This window comes from Aethalodelphis obliquidens, unplaced genomic scaffold, assembly GCF_003676395.1.
Source record: "Aethalodelphis obliquidens isolate GAN/ISIS:26980383/991018 unplaced genomic scaffold, ASM367639v1 scaffold24, whole genome shotgun sequence".
Taxonomy (NCBI): Eukaryota; Metazoa; Chordata; class Mammalia; order Artiodactyla; family Delphinidae; genus Aethalodelphis; species Aethalodelphis obliquidens.
The window spans coordinates 5,231,180-5,255,691 of record NW_020837968.1 but is presented as its reverse complement, the minus strand read 5'-3'; the positions used below and the strand labels follow the sequence as shown (position 1 = coordinate 5,255,691).

The 24,512-nt window shown below is 35.8% G+C and overlaps 1 protein-coding gene and 1 long non-coding RNA gene across 2 annotated transcripts in view; one reads left to right on the top strand and one right to left on the bottom strand.

Moving 5' to 3' along the window:
* RGS21 (regulator of G protein signaling 21) lies at nt 1-22,608 on the top strand. The gene is made up of 4 exons (XM_027122176.1): nt 1-193; nt 4,595-4,671; nt 7,831-7,997; nt 22,405-22,608. Exons 1-4 carry the CDS (start codon nt 183-185, stop codon nt 22,606-22,608), a joined length of 459 nt encoding a protein of 152 aa, XP_026977977.1. The 5' UTR covers nt 1-182.
* The window catches only part of LOC113628505 (uncharacterized), a 128,079-nt gene continuing 112,057 nt past the window's right edge, over nt 8,491-24,512 (bottom strand). Inside the window, exons 6-7 of the long non-coding RNA XR_003436126.1 lie at nt 20,933-21,023; nt 8,491-8,562 (exon numbers count right to left, since the gene is read on the bottom strand). This is a non-coding gene — a long non-coding RNA (uncharacterized LOC113628505). The remainder of the gene's footprint in view (nt 8,563-20,932; nt 21,024-24,512) is intronic.

Below are 24,512 nucleotides of genomic sequence, written 5' to 3'. Positions count from 1 at the left end.
GTTAACAGCAAAATGAAAAAAGCTGAGAATAGCATGGTTTAAAGAATGCCAATTTGTAACCCAAGGGATAGGTACTTGCATACTAATTGTAATGTTCCTGCTGTCACATTCCCTTCAGCTTGAAGATCAGTCAGAAAGAGAAATTCAGCATCATCTGTGACAGCCAGACAGTGGAACAAAAAATGCCAGTGAAGTGAGCTGCTGTTTAAAGCTATTTTTGTCTCAGATGTACAAATGAAAACACTTGAGTCTTCATTAGTCTCGATGTTTTGTTTCCTTCATTTATGATAAATATGCTAATTGTTGTCTTTCCTCCTGATTTATTTTTTTCTCCTTTCTCCACTGATTCCTTCTTCTTTTCTAAAATCCGTCCACAATGCATGGCTTGCCTGTACAGTTAATTCTTTATACTTGCTAAGATAAAGAAAGGCTACAAAGTGGAGAAAACCCACTGAGCTCCCTTTATGTGAAGCTTTCCCAAATTATTAAATGTTCAGGTTAAAGACATAAGATATATATGATCCTTGCAAAAACTATTCGTTGTTGCAACATGGATTGAGAAATTTGAACATAGATATTAACTGTGGGGTAAGGCAGCAGCTGTCACTTCCTGGAGCACGCGGGCTCCTTGCGTGAATCTCTTGCTCTCCAGCAAACCGCTAATTGAGTGTGGAGAGCTCAGTTGTCAGAGCCCACATTTTTACATGCAGTACAACTGGTTCTAGCGGGCACAGTTAGCAAGATAACTGGTAGCTTTCACGCAGTTCCCATCTGGCCTGGCTCTTCTCCGGACACATAATATGGGGACTGCTGGCCTTGATGGCACTCGTTTAATGAAGGAAATCAGCCAAAGCCCCATGAAACACTAAGTGTGATTTTGGCTCCAGATACACAAGTGAATTTCAAGGCAAGTCATACACACACAAAAAAATTACGACTATGCACCACAATTTTACAGGAAATATATGCGAACACACAATGGAGAAGAGCCAGACAAAATCTTTGTAAAGTTCCAACTAAAATCCAAATAAAAGGGGAAAAAAAGAAAAGTGAGAGAGAGAGAGAGTGAGAGAGAGGAGGGAGGGAGAAGTACACTGTCCATTTATTTAAGGTAGCACTTGTCAAGTAAATTCAACCCAGTCAGTCTATTTTTAAATCAGCCAGCCCCTCTATCCCCCAATTTTAATTCAATAGATTTTTCTTAACATTTATATAGTTGTGTTTCTAAAAATTTTAAACCTATTTGTCAGTCACATCTAACATAAGAAATGTCCTATTTTTGTTTGATAATGTACAAAATTGAAGAACCACTGTCTTCTGAAAACTTTCTATTGAGTAGAAATTACTACAGTTTAACTGTTATTTAGAGGAAATATTTGTGTGACGTGTAATAAACTCTATTACAGGAAAAACACCCTAAAATGTATTTGAAATGTTTATTACAGATGTTCCAAAACATGAACAAAGTATAAGCATATGTATATTGACTCATCCATTCCAGGAAGAATTGTAAAAAGAGTTTGGGTTACAAGCAGATACACCTGTGTTTGAACTCTAACTGCCTATTAATGCATGTGTGATGTTACACCAGTTATTAACATTTATGTCTTCTTACTCATTGGTAACATGGAATTAAAACAGACTGTCATTTTGAAGATTAAATGAAGTAAAGTATGTGACATGATTAGCACAATGTGGTATAGATTGTAAACATTCGGTACATTGCTTTTCATTTTAGTGCTATTATAAAAATTGTCTTTCAGTTTATTCACATATAGAAATTACTCTTCCAAAGAATTACAATCAACCTCAAATTTAAAAATTTGAACAGCAAATTAATACTGTTTCTTAAAATAGTTGCATTTCACCTAACTTCTGAAAAATAAATACTGCCTTACAACCAACCCTTCCATCATATCAGGTAGTCAAAATTGAACCTCTCAAGTCAAATTTGAAATCTATTAGAAAACAGTGAGCTGAGGGCATTCCAGGCATTATCACACACCAGCAGGGGTATTTCTTCAGAGGGTTGAAGGACAACTTTTTCCTTTACAACAATGTCAGTATTTCGTGTACCTTAAATATTACTAGAATATCCTAGTATCTCCACTGATATTCTATATCTATAGAATATCTATAATATTTTAGTATATCTCCCTAATTCAAAACATTATGAATTTTTTTTTGTCCTTGGTTCTATACCATCTCCCAGACTTTGCTCTCTTTTTTCTGTTTTTACTGCTTCCCTACATTCATGATGACACTAAGAATAGCTACCACTCATTTGAACACTTCCATTTCAAAAAGACTCCTTTACATCCAACAAGTCCTTCCCTGAATATTCCTTTTGCTTTGGGCTTAAGCAAACTCTGGCTCTCCCTGAAGGACATGGCTTGCTTTGATGCCTTCAGAATGGATGTTGTCCATTTCCTCCAATTTCACATGCTCAGGGTTGAGAGTGAGGTCCCTGGTCTGTCGCTGCCTAGTGATTCTTTTGCATCATTTCTCCTCTTTCCTCACCCAAAACACACTCTGAAGTTAACACAATTCAACTATACCTTTAGTAACCTTCTTATCACGGTCATCTACCAGCATCTTGAAAGTCACTGCACTGCTTCCATTGAAGGCTTTAATGCCTGCCACTATTTGGGGTTTGGCCATTCAGTCATTATTTATTTACATGTCCAACAAATATTTCTTGAACCAGACACACTGTTCTTGGTGCTGGATAATAACATATTTTCCTGTCAACAGACAACTTACATACAAATCGGGGAGTACATGTTCATTCTTGAACGATTCTGCCTAGATTCTATTTCTCAGGGTTTTTCTTTGATGGCTGTTCCTTATTCAGAATGGGTGTACTGTGTGGCCAGACTAGGGATCAAAACTCTCTGCACTCTTCATGGACATACACTCCACAGGTACTAAGTAGAAATTTGAGTACCATGCTAACCACCAAATTTCAATCTATAAATACACACAACATTTTAAACACGTGCGTTTTAAGCAATCATATAATTTTAGCACCATTTGATAGAATCCCTAATACGTGACAGAAGACTTAATATTTGACTCACATGAAATATAATGTAAGCATTTTACAGTAACAGTTTTCATAGTGCACACAAGCTCTTCTACAGAAAATTAGATCTTATGTCGGGTCCCATTCTGCATTTATGAAAGATGGAAATGCAACCTAAATCTTTAAAAATGTCCATTTGAATGAAAAAAAAAACATTTCAAAATGGCTTCACAGGAAATCTTGTGTCCCCAGGATTTAGTAGATCAAGGGAGACAGGAAAATCAGTTGCCTGCTATTGGGGAAGAAAGTAAAAGAAATGGGAGATAGGAAATAAGAGTAATGGGAGGTAGCAAGATGAGTTCCCTGTCATCATAGCCTCCCCATGTAGCCTCTACAAGGACAGACATTACTATCTGAAAATATAACTACAACTGCAACAGCAGAAGGGAGCAGAGTCACTCCTAACACAAATGATGAAAACTGCAGCAAATCACACAAAGTAATAGAATAAAAAAGCTTAGAGATCGAGTCACACTAGCATATATGCTAGTAGAATCTATGTATGTAGCATAGATGCTACATACATCTAGTCACCTTGATATGCAAAAGTTTATAAGAATGACTGGATGGGAGACTCTATCTTATTATCAATCATTTTAATAGAAACCTTCAATTAGACCATTCCTTTCCATAACGAAGTCATTTGCACATCACAGCTACATTATCCAAAATTTTTCTTCTGGGTAGCCGATGCTTTCTGTGGATGGCGGCTTATTTCATCAGGATCTTTGTTTATTAAGGGGAATAATGCATGATATATTTACATCTCAGAAAGTTTATATCTCAAATCTGATTTATTATTTCTACATCACATCCCTAAAAGTATACCTTCTTTAGAAGACTTAAGTCAATAAATTTTTTGACTGCTTTGGAAAAGATATTACTCTGTCCTGACTGATTCCTAGATTTAAATAAATCAACCCAGAACTGGAAGCATACCAGTCTAAAGAGAAATAAAGGCTGTCTCAGAGTAGGTAAAGACTTCTCAAAATACTATAAATAAACATTTTTAAAATCATCACATGTTAGAAATCCTTAATCAAAACTTTAAAAAAACTTTTTTAAGATGCATAATTATGAAATGGACAATTCTGGATACTGTGAAAACTTAGAAAATAGTTCATTCGTCATTATTGCTATCATGATAACTCTTCAGGAATAGACTAGTGTAATGCCATATAAATTAACAATTAATATAGCTGAGAAGAAATTCACGAGGCTATGTAGAACAATGAGCAATCTCTCTCGTGCCTTTATTAGAATTCAAGAATTTGTAAGTATTATTAACACTGTTGGCCAGATTAATAATTTGCTGATGTCAAATTACTTCCCACTTTGATTTGCTATTGCTCTCTACTGTGGAAAACATTATATAATTCTCATTGACCTTTTGCAGTTTAATTCATGAAGCAAAGCTAATTTAAATGATATAATTCAATAAATACACATAACTCAAATATTACTATAGGTTATAGAAGAAAAAGATCACAATGCTATTGTCAAGGGTAGATGCTGTTTCCACAGGTCACCAACTACAGAAACAACAGTGTGTTCTGAAAATATGGATACACTTTTAACCAACCAAGGTAAGATCCAACTAATAATAGGTTTAAAAATACCATGATTAAAATAAAATCATTAAATTCTGAAAGTTGTAGTCATGTTATACAGTATGAGTTTGATCAATATTTGAAGAATGAGATTCCCAAAACTCACACAAATTTATACAGGCCCAAAGTTTAAATGGAATTAGGTTGGGTCCAAAATAAGACAAGATGATAGAAATTCCAAACGTTAAAACAAAAAGAAAATCCCAAATAGGAAGTGATAAAGTTGTCATTTTCTTAGACTCATTATCATTTGATGTATATCATGACTACCTTTGTTACAAATTGAAAGACACGTACAAACTATTGAAAAGTTGAAAATTTAAATAAATCACTTGTTTTTCATGTCCTGCAGGCTAAAATAAAGTTTTTTAAGTATCAATATTTATTTCAATTGAGTTCTTACTTTAGTGAATACAAAAACATATTTAAATGTGTGTGTATATATTAATATGTACATTGTGGATATATATTTTCAATTAATATGATGGCTTAATAAGGTAATTTTGGTCAATTATAAATAAAACATCTAAGAATTTAATACGAAATAGTCATTTACAAAGATATGTAGAATTCTGCTTTTGTTATACATAATCCTGCTTGGCAGTATTTCTGTTTCATATGGGATAGAAATGACATTATAGAGACATACATAGAAAATGTTTGAAATGCAGTATTGTTTGTTCTAATCAAATGGCATTTCCACTTTAAATTTATAAAGTAAATATCAGAATATTAGAAAAGTTTAAAACATGGTAAAGCTGAATAAATTCTTCATGGCTGTTTATTTATATGCACAATTAGACTGAAATAGACAAAATTACACTTTCATTTTATGATTCTCAAATAACTAATTCCCAAAGCATAGATATAAAATAATCCACAATACACCTAGAATCCAACTAAGGACATATATTAAAGATGTCAGAGATACGGAATTGCATTTTTGTAAGTGTCGAATGGCGTGTCTCTTTTTTCCTTAAATACATAACCAGCGGGATAGATCAGGTTTGCTAAGAGCCTCAGGAAGGTATCTGCAGGTGGAGAGGTGGCTGGGACAGCACCGCAGAACAGAGACATGGAAGGTGTTAGATGAAGGCAAATGCTTCCACCTGCAAACCTCCTGGGATTTTTGTACCTCATGCCTGCATAAAGCAGAAAAGTCATAGATTCATCTGCAAAGCTGTTTGGTTTTTGCTTTTTATGAAACCAGAGAAATAGCTCTCATGCTTTTTAATGCTTTAAACAGTTAAATGACTTACCATATGACCTCCTTGTCTTTTGACCTGAGGATATGTCTCGCATGTATTAGTGTGGCTTCCGCCACCTATTGCTGACCTATTCTACCCATCAGCCCCTGCTGTGCCTAAGCAGTAGCCATTCCCTCCTGTAGAGAGTCCTCAGATGACATGATAGTGATTGTATGTACCATATTATTCCAAAGTCATTCGACATCCTATGAACATTCAAATTGTATGTATAGGGTAGACGAGTAGTTCAACAATAGTGTGTCCAAGACAGAGATAACTAGCCCCAGTTTTAGTTGTTTATTCTGTTCCCTTGTGTCCAAACAGAGCAATAGGAGGAGAAAAGAAGGAAATGGTTGTTAGTTTGATGTAGCCCTGCATTAAAATAGCAGGTGGGAAGAAAATAACAATAGTCTCTTGATCTCTAACTTCCTGTCTCTGGGATGCACTTAGATAACCCTCACTGGGAAAAAGCTTCATATGCCTTAATGACACACAAATAAAATAGTGCCAGACATGAATCTATAATATTCTTTCAGTATTATTGCTTAATCTCCTATATAAAATAGATTTTAGTCTAAACTCTGTTTAGACCTGTCCAATTCACCATTGTTTGGACCTCATGGAAAATTTTAACTGTGTTACTAAGAGGATTTTTATAACCCAAATATGTGTCACAGAATCTCAGAAGCTTCTCAGATGTATTTTTAAATGCAAGAAATGTGCAGTTAATTGAATTTTTTATAGTGCTCACATATTAACAACATCCACGCTCTCCAATATTTCTACTGAGAATTTTCATTGGTACCTGAAAACCCTTTGCAGTGACCTGCTATTGCAACTCTATTTCAAATAATTAAAAGCTTGTTAAATCTATTTTTAATAGTGTTTTTAGACACTTTATTCTTGCTCCATGAAGCCCTTTTCTATTTTCTCTCACTAATCTTCACTTTCCTTCCAACCTGCAGCAACCTACGAACAGCTAACTTAGGCCCCTTTCCCATACACGTTTTTCCGATATTTTCTTTTTTGCTGGTCAATTTTTCCTTTCCCCCGATTCTCCATAAATTTATTTCTCTCTACTTTGCGACCTGAAGGGTCAGCCCTTCAGCACACAGTCAGGGAGGAGCTGCTTTGAGCGCAGGCATGGGGGCCCCCATGGCAGGTGGAAGAGAAACCCACCAACGTGTAGGAAGGCAAATCCCTCTGAGCGACAAATGCGCCAAAGGGTGTTTCCTCCTCGGAGAAACACAGTCTCACTTATGATCAGACACTGCCATCAGAAGGCGCCAACTGAAACTGAGTAACACGAACTGAAAGGACTGGCTTAGTTCAGGCAACTCTGGGAATTTGACAGTAATCTTTCTAACCTGCTACCTCTGTAGAGGCCCACTCTTAACCATCCTCGGCCTTAAAAGATTTATTAGAAGCATTACTTTCCCAAAGAAACTCTAGGAGTGCCAAAGAAGATTTCGGGGCACATTTTCGGGGCACATTTTAATGTGGAAACTAGAGAAAGGAAGAGTCTAAACAGGTGGTCACAAACTTTATTTATGAATGCAACGAATAATAAATGTGTAAATTTGGCTGAAAATAAGATAATGGGAAGAGGTGGGACCTATGAGAATCCCAGACTTCAAGCACTACCTGTTATTATTCAATTTAAAAAATGCTAATTGTAGAAATACAGATATAACTGTTTTATGTTTATGACTACTGATCCAAAATAAAGTTTTCTAAAGTTAAAAACTAAAATATATAAATGTTATATTTAGAGGGATGATAAATATTTGCCACTGAATCCTCAAATGCTCACCCTATACAACGTACTTGTTTTGGTCGTATGACTGCACTGTGTGATATAACAAATTTTTTCTCATATATCTTATAGCTGGTCTAGATGCTTTTCGAACATTCCTAAAATCAGAGTTCAGTGAAGAAAACTTTGAGCTCTGGCTTGCCTGTGAAGACTTTAAGAAAACAGAAAGTGCAGAAAAAATTGCTTCCAAAGCCAAGATGATTTATTCTGAATTCATTGAAGCTGATGCCCCTGAAGAGGTGGGTGAAATATTCCACAATAGTGAATATTTATCTGCTAACAAATCTGCTCCCCACTGAAAGGCGCGAAGTCCATCTTGAGGGAAATTAAATTGTCACTATGTATTCAAACAGAAAATGTTGGTAAATTCAAAAAGAAGTTCCTTACCGTGATCCTCTGGCACTGATTCAGCAAATATTTTAAAGCACCTTCTATGTGCTTAAAGGTTTCTGTTTTCTGAGTACGACACGCAGGCTCTTAAAAATAGTCTAATATGTCAAAAATTAACAGCTCTACAGAAATCCTACTTAAACGTGCTGCTGGATTTCAAATTCACTTTCATTTTCCCTTTTGTAAACCACGGAGGTCAATTTGGAATAAAATTTTTAAAATCAAAAAGGTATGTATGTGAAGGAAAAAACAACTACTAACCAACAGTGTAAATTCTTTACATTTAGTACTTTGGAGACCGACAAACAGCATATAATAATGTCTTCCCTTCCAAAAGAGGGGTTTGCTTACCTTTATTTCGTTGATGGGTGTTGGGCTGCACCCCGCTGGCCTACGAGGCCTGCACTTGCCCAGCTTCAAGACAAAAGAAAGAGCCCGGACTCAGCGAAAGAGTCATCAATGGTTTAATGGATGGCGGAGCTTAAATGTCTGAAGCAAGGTCCTGGAGCGACACCCCACCATGTGTGGTGGACGGCGGGCAGGACATGGTGGCTGGCGGGCAGGACGTGGTGGCCGACGTCACAGGGGAGTCGGGGGGAATAGGGAGGTTACCATTTATAGGGGGAATTGCCATCAGCTTGGCTCATCGGTTACCAGGGAAACCAGCAGAGGGGCAGGGCCCTCTTAGCCCCTCTGGCTAAGTACCTTCTTGGGGCAGAGGTCTTCCCTTATTAAACTATCAAAGGGGAGCCATTCTGATATAAAGATTAGATCACTAGCTGGGGCTGAGGGGCAAGTATGTAGAAAGGGCCTTAGAGAGAAACCTGCAATGACTCCAAGAATAGACCCCATAAAGTGTTTTATGTGTGTAACATCTCACTTATATTTGACTTCATTTCCAGAGCCAGACCATGATCATCTCTGCACACCCCCTTAATGTTTAACTATATATATATTTTAAAACTTCTTTGATTCCTCACTAAATATAACATATGCAGAGAGTTTTAATGCATAAGCAGCAAACAGGAACCTATATGAAACTACTAGCACCAAACATAAACCACTAGCACAAGTCATCATCTTTCCCTAGAGTTGAAATACTGATATCCTCCTAAGTGACAGTTACTAAATTCTCTAATCCAAAATTAAAATTCATGGTATGAGACGTTATTGTACTAGTGAGAACAGAGGACAGCATAGATGAAAGGCAAACATTTCCGAAAATCTAGGGCATAAAGTTGCCGTATCGATAGTTCAAGTTTTAGATGGACATTAATTACTGTAGCATATATTGGTAAAGTATAACATCACAGACATGTGAAACAATTGAAGCTTAGCCTGAAGTTCAAAGGGGGAAAGAGAAAAGAACATAACTCCTGTGGAGCTATTTCAACATTCATTTCCCAGTCACTATCTAAAAATCAATAAATAATTCCAGAAAACTGAAAATGTATTATATAAGATTTGTCAAGTTGATTAATGTCTCATTCCCTAAAAGGCTTTGAAATCAACTCTAGACATATTCTACTTATTGTGATATTGGTTTGAAAGCCAGATGTTTTTCTTCTTTATGAATCCATCTACTGAATGATTATTTTAAGACAACATTCTCAAATATTATATATAAAAAATCTTCTAGTAAGAAATGTAATCTTTTAATTATAGCTGGATTCAAAGTTACAATATATAATAAATTATCAATTTGGACAAAATAGTTTTTTTTTTTCCTAATCTTCCCTTCCAAAATAAATTTATATGGTAATAATTTAAAAAAATAGTACAGCTACTATTTTAGGACATAAAACTTTCATACTTTTTAATAATTTGTCCATCTAATTAATTTTTACTACATAAAATATAATTAAATTTATGGCTGCTTTTCAAATAATAGATTACATTGTCTCCTTGAAGTGTCTAAAGAGGTTATTATTGGGTATGACAAAATTCTCATTGAAGACAAAGAAGTGTGTATATACATTTACAACAGTCATTGTCTTCCCAATTATTTGCCATTAATTATTTCCAATTCCAATTACTAAAGTGCATTTGTCTCTTATATACCAATTGCAGTCTTTAAGGTATCTCTCTATAGTCCATCAGTTACACATTAAATATAATATGACTGTTAGTATGATTCATTAAATGGAGTTATTTTTGAGTGCCTGTTCCCACAATGAAGTCACAGAGTAGAAGGGGAGATTGACATGTGATAAAAAACAGTCAAATACAAAATAAGCAATTTAATAATTTAAATAATTAAAGTTTGTTATTAGCACAATGGGAAAGAGTGATTAAGTCTATCTGGAGAATTTAGGGACCGATTTGCCGGGTGGTTCACATATGAAAAAGATATGTCATTAAAAATAAGCAATATTCGTCAAGAGAGCAAATGAAAAAAGAATATTTCAAACTGCGGGCACAGTGTGTAGCCTGGATGTACAAAGCTCCCTAGCGTTTTCCAGAAATCACAAGCATTTAGATACTGCTAACAAGAAGCAGGGGGTAAGGCTGGCCAGGCAGCAGTAGAGATAAAGAGAGGGTGGGAAGTAGCTTAGATTTATCTAGTAGGTGGGCTTCACATGACAAAGTGGTATATTTGATATGGAGGTTGGAAAATATGATTTTCCTAAGTGGAAATTAATTCAAGAATGAGATTCATATGACAGTATTCTCCATTTTTCTATATTCAATTATAGCTGTAAAACTGACTCTCATAAAGAATCAAAATTATAACCAATTTCCTTGGTAGAAAACCCTAAAACAGAGAACAATGACAAGGTCACATTATCCAGATGTCTATTAAATCCCATTTAGTTTCTTTTCAACTTTTTATGTCTTTATTTCCTCACCTATAAAGTTGCAAGCATGACAATAATTTTTAATTGATGCAAATAGACAATTTACAATTAGACTATATACTAAATTTACCAAATGATCCCTATCTATAAATTGATGTTAATAATGGTTCTCAGTTTCCTATTCTAATAGGCAAAACTGCACACAAAAATTGAAATTTCAGGTCTCTATGAAAGATAATAATAATCGCAGTGGACCTCATGCCCTCTCCTTTACAGTGTTACCATCTCTCTGGTTTCTACACTAATCATGTGATGCAGTGGAAAACCTGAAGGTTAGAGATACAGATTCAAATCCTGTAATCTTGTGGTGATCTATTTCACCCCTTTGAGCCTTAGTTTCTACATCTAAAAACGTATCTCTGAAAAAGCATGTAGCAACCACACAGGAGAGATGAGAATGATGAATGAGATCAAGTGTCTAGGGTCTACATGGGGCAGAACAGGTTTTAAAAAGTGTAATCCTTTTTTTTTTTTAGTTGGAGTATAGTTGCTTTACAATGTTGTGTTAGCTTCTACTGTTAATCCCTTTTTTCTTTACACAAGTCACTGTAAGTGCTACTGAATCTACCTGAAAACATCCATTAACTAACTTCAAAGAACACTTGAGGAAAAGCCACTTTAAAAGACTTGATAAACGTATATATGTGAACACAAATTAGAAAAACATGACAGCAAATCACTAGTTTCAGATAGAAAGAGCTACTCATTGAATGGATTGTACCGAAATATTTTCAGGAGGTACTGCAGGAAAAAAAAATAACTGTGAGCCAGATATTTTGACTAAGTGATTTGAAAATGAGAAAATTATTAGATAAGCAATATATATTTTAAAGTGGCCTTACTCTGCACACAGTAAGAACTTGTGAGTGGCAAAGAAAAAGAATTCTTAAACTTGTATTTATTCTTCCTTCAATTCGGACCACTAATTTCATAATATTTGGAAATTTTCAAAAAAATATTACTTGGTTTCAAAAGAATGTAAATCTTCAAAAAATTAAATAATATTTTTATATTCAGCTAAGACACTGACATATTTTAAGTATTTATGTTTTATTTATATCATTTATATATATTATGTTTGTATCATCACTCCCTTATATTAGAAAGAAAATTGGTCAGGATGGAAAATATGTGATTAAAGAGAAAACTATGTTGATTGTCATTCTGTGAGATTAGAAAATGTTCCAAATCATACTACATTGTAATGTTGAAAACTTAATATAAATTTAACTTCATAGTATGACCAATCCAGGAACCAATACATTGGCAGTTTCTTAAGTAAAAAATATTAGTATAAAATATTTAATTCCTAAATGTATTTATTAAATGTGAGGACATCATAACATGAAACAGAAGAAACTACAGTCATAAAGGAAAAGATGTCTTAATGGGTTGTGCAGGACGCTTTTTAAAATACCTGTCTGGATTTTTTGCTTTTATTTTTATTGTAGTACAATGTTATTTATTGACTCGTATTTTTATTTCACATCAATAGGTGCTTATTCTGTGCCTACGATTCACCTTCATTAGATAAATTCCCTCCATTGGAAGGGAAGCTGGGTCTAGGCAAGAGAACAGGTAATAAACACAGAAGTATAATGCAATGTTTTGTGTGAATGAGGCAGCTCGATAAGAAAATTCAAGAAAATAAAACAGGTTAAAACTATAGTTTGGCTCAAAAGAAACTTTCAACCTAATTGGGTTAAAAAATGAAATTTCTAGAACTGATTTCTAGGACTAAATTAAGTTCTAATTTCTAGAACTTTGCTATTTTTTTCTAGGAAAAAAATAGGAAAGCAACAAATGATTAAGTGCCAAAAAAAAAAAAAAAGAAAAGTAAGAGGTGAAATTGTTTGCATTATACCTAAAAGGACATAATGATTGAATAGTTCTGAGGCAGGATATTGAGATAAGGCCTTTATTTTAAATGAGGTTACTTTTAAACTGAGTCTTGAGGGAAGAGATAGATATATGAATTCTTGGTAGAGAGAAGCCCATGGGCAACTAGAGGCGTTTCCTGATATTACTGGAATGCTAATTTTGTATCTTCCATTTTGTATTCCTATTTTCTTTGCGTTTTTTAAGTGTCACTTCCACAAGGTGCTGATGTTATTTTGAGTCTTGGTCCTGCCCCACAAGTTGCTGCTTGCCAACAGTGCCCCCCAGCTATTGAATCACCTCCAGATAAAATGTTTGCTTGTTTATTAATTTCCTAAGTTTCTGTACACTAATCAATAGACAGGTGTCTATTACATACCAAGCACCTTGCTGGTGCCACTAAGAAAAAGACAGTCTCTGAATAAATAAAGCCAACCATTGTGGTGGGAAAACTGTAGTATAAAAAGGTAATTACAATAAACTTCCATGAGTGTTGAGATAGGGAAACACAGGTGATGTGGTCTCATGCAACAGAAAAATCCAAGTCTAAGGGATCAGGAAGTGTACCTCAAAAGAAGTTAATTAGTAAGCTTTGGTCAGAAATTTGAGTGTAGACGAAAACAAGACAAAATGGGAGGAGGGAAGGATGATAGTAGTGGAAGTGGAGGTCAACCAAAGGACCCACTGGTGCCTAGAAGGCTAGTCCAGTAGTGAAAGAAGCCTAGTACTGGGTGCCTTGGAGTATAAGTGCAGGCAAGAGCACCTCCTGCAACCCAGTGATTTCTGCTCCGTATTTATTTTGTCTTAAACTAAAGGGATCTCTTAAAAAGGAAGAGACAGAGAGACAGAGAGACAGAGAGAGAAGGAAAGAGGAGAAGGAGAAGGAAAAGGGGGAGGGAGAGGGGGAAAGAAAGAAAAGCAGAGCTAAAGAAACCATAAGGCACATCTGTCCAGGGCTTTTACATGGACTGTCTGATTTGATCATCATGTTCACTATCTTAGGGAGGCATTACAATCATCTACCCTATACAGGTGAAAAAATGAACTGAGCCTTAGAGAGAAAATGATGGGTCCTACAGTCATTAAGGTACACAGCTCATGAGGACATAGGTCTTCTGCCCAGGCTTTTACATGTTAAACTCCTTTCTTAGATCTACCACTTATTTTCAATGTTCATGACACAGCCTGGGAAGCTTGGTGTTTATGCTAAAGGCAAAAGCATAAAATTATCTTGTCACACAGAGTCTATCTTCCTTTCTATCAAAAGCTGTATTTCTCTTCTCATATTCCTTCTAATTTGTATAACTTCTTAAACTGTAAAGCAAAACAAAGTGGCAGGAATATTTCTTCTAATAACCTGCAGTATCATTTTGGCCCTCTGAAAGAATGATTGCTGCATTTCAACTCAAAAACAAAATGCTCAGCTGTCTGTTTGTTTTTTATTGAAGTATAGGTGCTTTACACTGCTGTGTCAGTTTCTGCTATATAGCAAAGTGAATCAGCCATAGGTATATATATAACCCCTCTTTTTTTGGATTTCCTTCCTATTTGGTCACCACAGAGCACTGAGTAGAGTTCCCCATGCTATACAGTCAGTTCTCATTAGTTATCTATTTTATACACGGTAGTGTGTATGTGTCAGTCCCAGTCTCTCAATTCACCCCATTCCCCCTTCCCCACTTGGTATCCATACTTTTGTTCTCTACGTCTGTGTCTCTATTTCTGCTTTGCAAATAAGATCATCTGTACCATTTTTCTAGATTCCACATATATGCATTAATATATAATATTTTTCTTTTTCTGACTTACTTTACTAGGTATGACAGTCTCAAGGTCCATCCACGTCTCTGCAAATGACACAATTTTGTTTCTTTTTATGTCTGAGTAATATTCCATTGTATATGTGTACCACATCTTCTTTATCCACTCCTCTGTCGATGGACATTTAGATTGCTTCCATGTCCTGGCTATTGCTTTTTGAATTTGCACATGTCCCTGCACTACTTAATCTTGGATTAGCATGATGGGGTTGGTGAAGGAAACCAGTCAATCTGACTCTCTTTCAGCCGCTCCAGATAACGTTTGCTATCTACATCTATTTTTAACAATCCATATCCATCATGCTTTTATATGTTATGATCACATACATTTGATTATTTTTTCCATTTCTCTTGTCCAATTTAAGGTATTAGTACTGCCTCCCATCTCGTGTCACTTATTTCTGTCTTTAAAACCAATCATAACAAAAGGATACAGTCCTGTGCAAGACGGATTCCTTCTTGACGTTACAAACTTGGCTATTCTCAACTTTTATAGCCGCCCTTGAGAATATATTTCAGGATATTCGTGTGCGTTTAATGATGCCAAAAACGAAGTAATACTAGAGGTTTTAGTGGTGATTAAACAGAATTATGTAACCAAAAACATGATTATAGGCGGCTTTAATTTGAATAGTAATTTTTAAGCTCTGTTGTGAATGAGGTCTAGGAAGCTGCCTGCCCTATTTGAGCAAGGCGTTTTACATATGCATGCACACACTTTTTGCATAATGACAGTCTCCTGCTACACTATACATTCTAAATGAGGAAAAGTCTATCTCATTTGAATGTGAGAGCTCAACTGAGAACTTTTCATTCAAATTATGTAAAAATATATAAAGCACAGTTCAGGGTCACAAGAGAGCCAAAAGGTACAGTTTAAAATGCATTCTTCCTGCTAAAATAATTTGTTGGAAGCCAAAAGAATTTAAAACTGCTAGTATAGAAGTGAGGAATTGGCTTGCATAACTTGCAGTTATCAAAATCACCTGAGTATTAAAATATCTCTGGCTCATTATAATAATATCGTTTTTAAACAACCATCACAAACACCAGTCAGAAGGTAGTCATTTTAATGCAATGGATTGTTGTCAACGTCAGCTGTGTCAAGGCCTTTTCAAAATTGACAGGATTTAAAAGCTGCTAAACAGCTGCGATGACATCTCAGCTGTCATTCCATGAGAATCACAAGCCTAAGTCTTGTTTTCTGAGATTGGCAGTGCAGTGGTCTCAGATAGCTAAGGTAATTCATGACCTTTTGAAAAATAAGCAAATTAAAGGTATTTCTCAGTATCCTTGAAACTTAAGTGTATCCGTAGAAACAAAATGCAAGTGATTATTCACATTGGTAAATAATATAGATATAACTGTGTTTATTTCATCAGTCAATACGACATTCAACCCATGCTCTGGACCTACTAATTTGAGATCCTCAGACAAGTCTAAGCTTCCCTGCAATTCCCAAGCAGCTCAGGAGGGACTCAAGACCACACAGTTGGAAGGTCTGCATCTCTAGAGGGTTACCACCTGATAAGATGTCTGCCTTCAAACTACTCCAAGATTAACATCTCCTCTGTTCTTACTTTTTGAGATAGAAATTGATACAACTCAGCCAAAAGTCAAATTTGAGATAAATGCAAAGTTGGGGGTGCAGTTCACAGACATGCCTTCAAAAGTGATTATATTAAAGGAATGTATATGTCAAAATATATATTAGGCCTAATATTTTCACTTTTGTCCTGATACTGAAATTTCAGGGAAGTCAAGAAGAAAAGACAAGGCACTTTGGGTAGACTATTCTCAAACCTCACCCGGATTGACTCCTCAGGAGCATTTAACAACGGTGATCACCCTCTCTTAACTGAAATACTATCTTCAGTTGGCTTCTAGGACTCAATTTCTTCGTCTCTTACTGACTCCCCCCCTTTTATAAAAATAAATTTCTTTATTTTCATTTTTATTTATTTTTGGCTGTGTTGGGTCTTCGTTGCTGCACAGGGGCTTTCTCTAGTTGTGGCGAGAGGGAGCTACTCTTCATTGTGGTATGCGGGCTTCTCATTGTGGTGGCTTCTCTTGTTGTGGAGCATGGGATCTAGGTGCGCAGACTTCAGTAGTTGTGGCACGTGGGCTCAGTAGTTGTGGCTCGCAGGCTCTAGAGTGCAGGCTCAGTAGTTGTGGCTCATGGGCTTAGCTGCTCCGCGGCATGTGGGATCTTCCCGGACCAGGGTTTGAACCCATGTCCCCTGCATTGTCAGGCGGATTCTTAACCACTGCGCCACCAGGGAAGCCCCTTCACCACTCTTTAACAACTTATTTTGCTGTTCCTACTCATAACCCAGCACACACTATCATGAGAGGAGGCAGTTCTCCTCTACTATCTGCTTACATTTACTCCCCCAGTGATCTCTTCCAGCCCTCTGGCTTTAAGAGGGCATCTCAAACTTAAACAAATCTGAGTCCTAATTTTCTTCTCAAACCTTTCTTCTACCTGAGTCTCTCCATCTCGGTTAATGGCAACTCCATCCTTTTTGCTCTGGCTAAATAGCTGATAGTCATACTTGGTTCTTCTCTTCTGCTTACATGCCTTATCCAACCCATCAACACTCTGTCATCTCATTCTTCAGAATATTTCTAAAATCCAGTCATCCTTAAAGATTTTGTTCCTCATCCCAGCTCATAAATATTCAATCACAAGTTCCATCTATTCTACTTTCTAAATACCTTTGAAATCTATGCATTTCCCTTCATTCTCTGTGACATGACCCAGCCTAATCCACCATGATTGACCACCTGAATTTCTGGTATGACTTCCTAACTTTTCTTCCCTTTATCCACACCTAGTTGTTATACCATATAGCAGCCAGTGATATGTTTTTTTCAAACATGTGTTTATTATCAGTACTGTACTTAAAATTCTCCTCATTGCTCTCAGGTTAATTAAAAATTATTTAACAAGACCTATAGAAGTCTATGTGGTCTGGACCTTCATGCCTTTCCAGACTGGTGCCCTTTTCCTCCTGAAAACCCACTGGGCTTCTTCCAGTTTTCCCTCCCATGTCCAAGTCCCTTCCTTAAACTTATATACCCATAATAATACCTTGATTCTCAGCTTACAATCTCATTTCTTTCAAAAAGCTTTTTGTTCAGAAGGTATATTTTTCCCTTTGGATTACTTTCTCAAAATCTGTCTTCTTGTCTGACTTTCAACATAATCATCTTTATATAGTCAGATCTTAGCGTAATTCCTAAGCACCCATTCAGTGAAATACTTTAAATGAATAAATTACAGAAATGACTAGCAAGAAACAACTACTTTTTCAGATGAGGTGGGTTTTTTTCCCCAGAAAAATAGGGATGATAATACTATCCATCTTACAAGTGTGTGTAAAGTAGCCATATAAAGACTTAGCACAACAGTAGTAATATCTGATGAATGTTACCTATTATTATTTACAGTTAAAGTAATCATCTTTAAACATTCTTAGGGTTATTTTAGAGATAATGACATTGCTTAAATATTTGAAAATGGGAGAAGACACAGTCACCAAGGAAAAAAACCCAGGAAGAGAAGACTTGGCCAAGAACTTAGATAATGCATATCTGCTCTGCTCATACTTTGAGGGACATGCAGAGAAAAAAGAATTAATGAAAAAAATAGGGAAAAGATAGCAGATAAAAGATAGGTAAATTCCATGCCACAGGCTACTGATTTCCCTTTGTAGTGACAAATCTTCTCTCTCTGATTATCAGATTGAATACTTAACATTAATAGAAGCCATTGTATCCAAATCTGTTTAAACAAGAAATCAAATTTCTTAAGAGTTTTACATCAAAATAATGTATGATGATAAGGAAATTACAGTGACTTTCCGTCTGTGATCAGGGAAGGCTTCTTGGAGGATATTCAACTTAAGCTGAATCCTAAGGGATTTAGGATAATCCGTACAGAATAAAACTGTGGAGGCAAGTGGGATTTTAGATGGTGAAACAGCATAAACGAGGGCTTTAGATACAAAATTCACTTTCGGAACAGAACGTAGACCAACTTTGTGGATATCACCAAAGATAAGTAGGAGATGATTTCAAAACAACACTTTGAAGTCCAGGTAGGAAGAAGATCAGATGCCAGGGTAAAATGTTTAAATTTTATGCTATAGAAAGTAATGCCTTGTCAGCTGAACATTCATATAATGAAAGTGATATTTTGGTGAAATTGATATAGTAATGCTGTCCACAGTGTGTAGAAGGGGAGGTATCAGGTAAGAGGTAGATTCCATGGTTTGGGGAAGAGATTACGTTATAAAAGGTTAAACTGGAGAGAGAGGAGTGAGAATGAAAAACAGCATTGTGAAATTACAAAATAAAAGGTGAATAAGGAAAGCATATATATATATATTATATATATATATATATATAAAAAAAATATATATATATATACACACATACACACACACACAGAGGGAGAGAGAGAGAGAAAGAGAAAGAGAGGGCGAGGGAGAGAGACCAGAGGGTAAAAGAGGTGGCAGAGATGATTCTTATGCTTCCAGCTTGAACAATTTGGAGGAAAATAATGACATTTATACAAACACGTGGGTGTGATATTTTGTCACTGCCATTAAACTGAATTGCCAAGACGCAGCTTCAAAAGACTACTGATTATCCCCTGGGAATGGTGTCTCTGCTCATCACTTAGCTATCAAGAGCTGATGTTGGCAGCTTCTTGGTAGGAAAACAGGCAAATCAGAAAAGTGAGAGGGATAAGTCAGAAGTACAAGCTTAGTATATCTGAACAAATCATAGTAATTATCAGTATCATATTGAAATGGAATAGTTCTGCTTAAAATTTTACCATGATTTTTAACAAATGTAGAGCTTTTTTCCACTTTGTTTGTACAACATGCATTTATTGAATCCTTACACTGTGCAAGGCATAGTGAGGGGCAGGCAAAATGTCAATCTTATCTAAGTAACCCAAAGCCCTTTCAGAGGTCAGAAAAGGGGAAAAAATCTACAAGTAAACCTCACAAGGTAGATGCTATTTGAATGTAGTCTTAAGGACATAAAAGGTTGTGAAAGACTTAGGTGAGAAGGAGTGATTTTCAGCTAGACTGGGATGGTATGGGAAAATATTCATCCGTAACAAAATATAAGAAATTGGAGGAGCAGTGTCTACCTTAGTGGGGATACAGGGCACACGGAGAGGAGAAAAATGTATAGGTTTGGACCATATTGTATAGGTCATGAATGCCAAGATCAGGGCTTTGAGTTTTTTAAGTAGGGAATGAGGAGATACTGAAGGTGTTCAGTTCTGATTAAAATAATAAGGCAGCACTCTGCACCAGGCACACACTGGCCCTGCTATCAGTGGAAACTCACCCAATGACTGAAGGCCTAAAGGAGTTAACTTGCGATATTTACCTTTATGGGGGATATAAAGTTCAACAAATTGCAGATGACACCATTAAAGAATGAACAGCATAGTTGAAGGAGGAAACGGGCAACATATATTCTCATATCCCCACAACACAAGATAGGATTTATGAAACAGATTATACTAGATGTTCAGAAACCACTACAAGATCTTGGTAATACCCACTACTCATTGATACCGTCCATGAGGCAGGCACTATACTAGATTCATGACATGTTATCGTGCCACCTCCCTGCTCAGAACACTTCAGTGTCTTCCCATTGCTTCTAGTAGAAAGATAAGAACCCCTTACCAAAGCACATAAGCCCCCCAAGACTTGGCCTCGACCTCCTCTCCCAACCTGGTCACAGGAACTTTTTTCTCACACCCTGCACCCCTGCCATGCAGGTACGAGGCTCTTCAAACACAACCAATTCTTTCTTGCCTCAGGGATTCTGCATTTGTTTATTCTGCCAGAAATGGTCTTCCCCAGATTCTTAGAGAACCTGCTTCTTCTCATCGTTCAAGTGTAAATATAAAATAGTACTAGTTATAGTATTAGTATAATACTAAGACTACACAGAAAGTATATAGTATTTTCCCCAAATATAGAAAGCACCTGGCACATAACATACCCCAAAATATTTGTGGAATCAATGATTTTATGGATCATCTCACTTTAATTCTTGCAACCACTCAGTCAAGAATGGCCAAGCTTCAAGATAAAAAAGCAGAGCTTGAAAATATGAAAGTAACTCACCCCAGGTCAGCAACATCATAAGTGTTAGAGCACAGATTGGAAAACTATTCTAAAATCTTACCAGTACGCCACACCATCTTCCTGTATGAAGAAGCAGAAATTGATTCCTTCGAGGAAGTTGCAGCATTTCATCTGGAACTTTGATGGAGGACCTGAAAGGATGATCAAAGAAATACAAAGCAGATGTAATCTGGATCCCTGAGTAGCTGAAATCGCTAAAGAAAGAAAATATCAGTGAGCAAATAGTGGTCTTTGATGATTCTTTTCAAAATAAAGTTTTTTTCTTTTGTTCTTTTCCTACAATAATAATACTGAAATAGTTTGATATTACTTATCTCATTTAGTCCTTAAAACACTCTAAGACAGATGTTATTATTATCCTCTCTTATACCATAGAAATCAAAAATTGAAGGAAACTGTAGAACTTGCTTTACTCATATGAATAGCAAGTAAGTAGCAGAGGAGAGATTTGATTGAAGGTCTACCTGCCTATCTTTTAACTTCAATTCAATAAACATAAATTGTTATTTATAGTCTTTTACCAGACCCCCAAATTCTGGCATTTTTATAGTCTCCCACATTTTACCAAGAGACATTATAATTCTATTCAACAAATATTTACTGACTGCCTTTTATGTGGCAGATAATTGGCTAAGTGCCAAGAAATAAAATGATAAATAAGACAGATATAGCACCTGCCTTTGGTGAGCTTTGAATTTTAAGATTCAAATCTCTTTCGCGCTTCATGAATATTTCCAGTTTAAGTAAAACAACTTGGATGTGAAATTTTCTGCTTCTCAAAATATATCCTGGAATATGGGTAGAATTGGACAAGTATCTCCACAAGGTTGGGGCATTTTACAGATTTGCAGGTGAATGGTGTGTTCAATATAATAGATCTCTATTACAGCTTGCTAAGAATAGTTACATGTGGTAGTGCTCAAGGGACAAGAATATATATACACACACACACACGTATATATGTATATTCCATGGGAGGCATGGTGGTCTGTGAAAGGGGGTGTTATTTGGTCCATTTTGGCAAACAAAAAGAAATACAAATTAGGATGAAAAGCAGCATTATGGGAAACAACACGGGGAGGTATGGAGAATGGGAATGGATTGGTGAAAGCCAACCTAGTAAATTCTAATTATTGCTCTGCCTATGAAAAGTACATTTTACATATTAAGGTCAAAGTACTAGAAAGAAATCAAGGATGGGAGGGAAAAGAAATCTAAAATCATAAAATTTCTTGTTTGCCTTTCACTTTGCCATTTTTTGTAATCTCAAAATAAGGCTTGACCTCTTCTCTGTCAATGCCAACACTTTCAACCTAGGAAATGTAATTAAACTGAACATGTGTTCTGCATTCCAGAAAATGAATATGTGACCTCTCTGTTGTTTAGATTAGATTAGATTAGATCAGATTAATTTTGTGTTTAGAAAAAAAATTCAAATCATATGTGTATCTACCATCTGTTTAAACCACGCGTTCTTTGATTAAACTAACGCAATGAAATTTGTTTCCACAGATTAACATTGACTTCAGTACCAGGGACCTCATCTCAAAGAATATTGCAGAACCAACTCTCAAATGTTTTGATGAGGCTCAGCAGGTGATCTACAGTCTGATGACCAAGGATTCTTTTCCTCGATTTCTAAAGTCAGAGATTTATAAGAAACTGGCAAATAGCAAACAGGTTGGAAATCATAAAAAATGGCTCCCTTTCTTGTAAAGAAGGTAAATGACAAACTAACCATCAGATTATAATTAGGGGGAAAACAAGTGATAGGACAGATCAACTCAATCACTATACTTCAAGGCTAGAATGTTTTAAATATACAAACACAATGTAAGTTTTTCTAGGGTTTAGAATTCATGTTTTACTCCAATAGAAAAATAATATTTTATATCTGAAGCCTGAATGTTTAAGTCATTTGTTTAGAATGTGTTTATTTTATCAGGTACTTAAAAATCTCTTACTGGGAGAGTACAAAGGAAGTTTATAGACATATAATACACTCAAACCATAAATGGATATTCTTATGACATTATAAATTCAAGAAACTATATATCTTCATGTTGCTGCATGGGAGACTGTTTAGCATCATATAGATGATTTTAAATACCATTTGCATTAGTCAAAACCTCACTTCTGTAAAAAGAGAAATTCTAAACCAAAACATAACCCTTCATTTAGTGTATCAACGATTCCTTTTCAACCAGGATCTGATAATGTGGTGGTTATCTAAACTGGTATAGCCCTCAGATTAATGAAAAAGAAAAATGACATATATATATATATATGCCATTGATCAAACTGTCAAAATAGATCACTTGGTTTAATTCAATGACACACATAGGCATGTATGAAAAGGACCTTGAGGGTTGGGAGGATTGGTTTTCTTAGATCAATACAAATATAAAGGAACGAGAAGGAATAAGGAACATGGTTAAGTCCTTATTTGATGAACTGCACAGCAGTGACTATCCCATAAAATAAAAAATTACTGCAATATTATCTACTCAAATAACTGTGGAGTTAAGTATCTATTCACTCCTTCAGCACTGGAACTTGTTTATAAAACTCAAAGAGATTTTTTTAAATGCAGTTATTTTGAGATGTTCCTAAAATTGCCCTCTTTCTACATGTAAATGTCCCATGATAATTACGAATAATTTCACGTCCATATGAAAAGCTATAAAGATTCAACAGATCTTCCATGTTTCCATTTTATTTTCACAGATTTATTTAACTTTGTTGATATCTGTATTTTGCAGATTATTTGAACACTAGAAAATGCAGGAAAAATAGCAGGATTTATTCTCTGTTTCTACAAACCATTCGATAGACAAAATTTTGTCTCCCCTTTGTCTTGAAAAATAAACATTTAAACACATCATGCAAACGGAACATTCCCTGGACACTTGCAAATTCTTTAAAGGAAGACATTATGCACATTGATTGTGAATATTCAGTCCCCCTTAAGGCGCACTTAATGGAAAAAAAGCTATATATACCCTTTTCAACATTTCTTTTGAAGGTTCCAACCTTAATTTAGTCTCTACTTAAATAGGAAATTTAAAAAATTATTCCTAGAGATGAAAAAAAAAACTTTAAAAGACAAAAGGGACCTTAGAAATTAAAATCACATCCCCTCCTTTTAGACGTAAAACCCTGAGATCTCGGTTATTTCTTAAGGGCACGTGCTGATAAGAGGCAGAGCTGGTAGGAACAGTGCTTTTCCCACGGGGCCACAGCCAGCACCTTGTTCTCACAGCAGCAGAGGAACCTCCTCCCCATTAGAACTGCCGCGGCCTGAGAATCTACTATCCTACTCATCCTCAAACACCGCACTGTTCCTTTCATTGAATATGCAAATTGACCTTTTACCATCAGTTTGCAAATTCCTTCTTGTTGTCATACAGCAAGACTTCCTGTTCAGAGACTGCCTCTCAGGTTTTCTCTAAGAATGCACAGTCAGTCACAAATCAAACTTTCACCACCTAGAAGCAGATGATTGGCAGTGGGTAAAAATACAGTGGGTGTCAAAATGATCTGTTAAAAAATTGGATGTTGAATGACCTCTAAGAGATCCCAACCAGAGACCCTCACCTGCAATCCTTCCTTCTCACCTC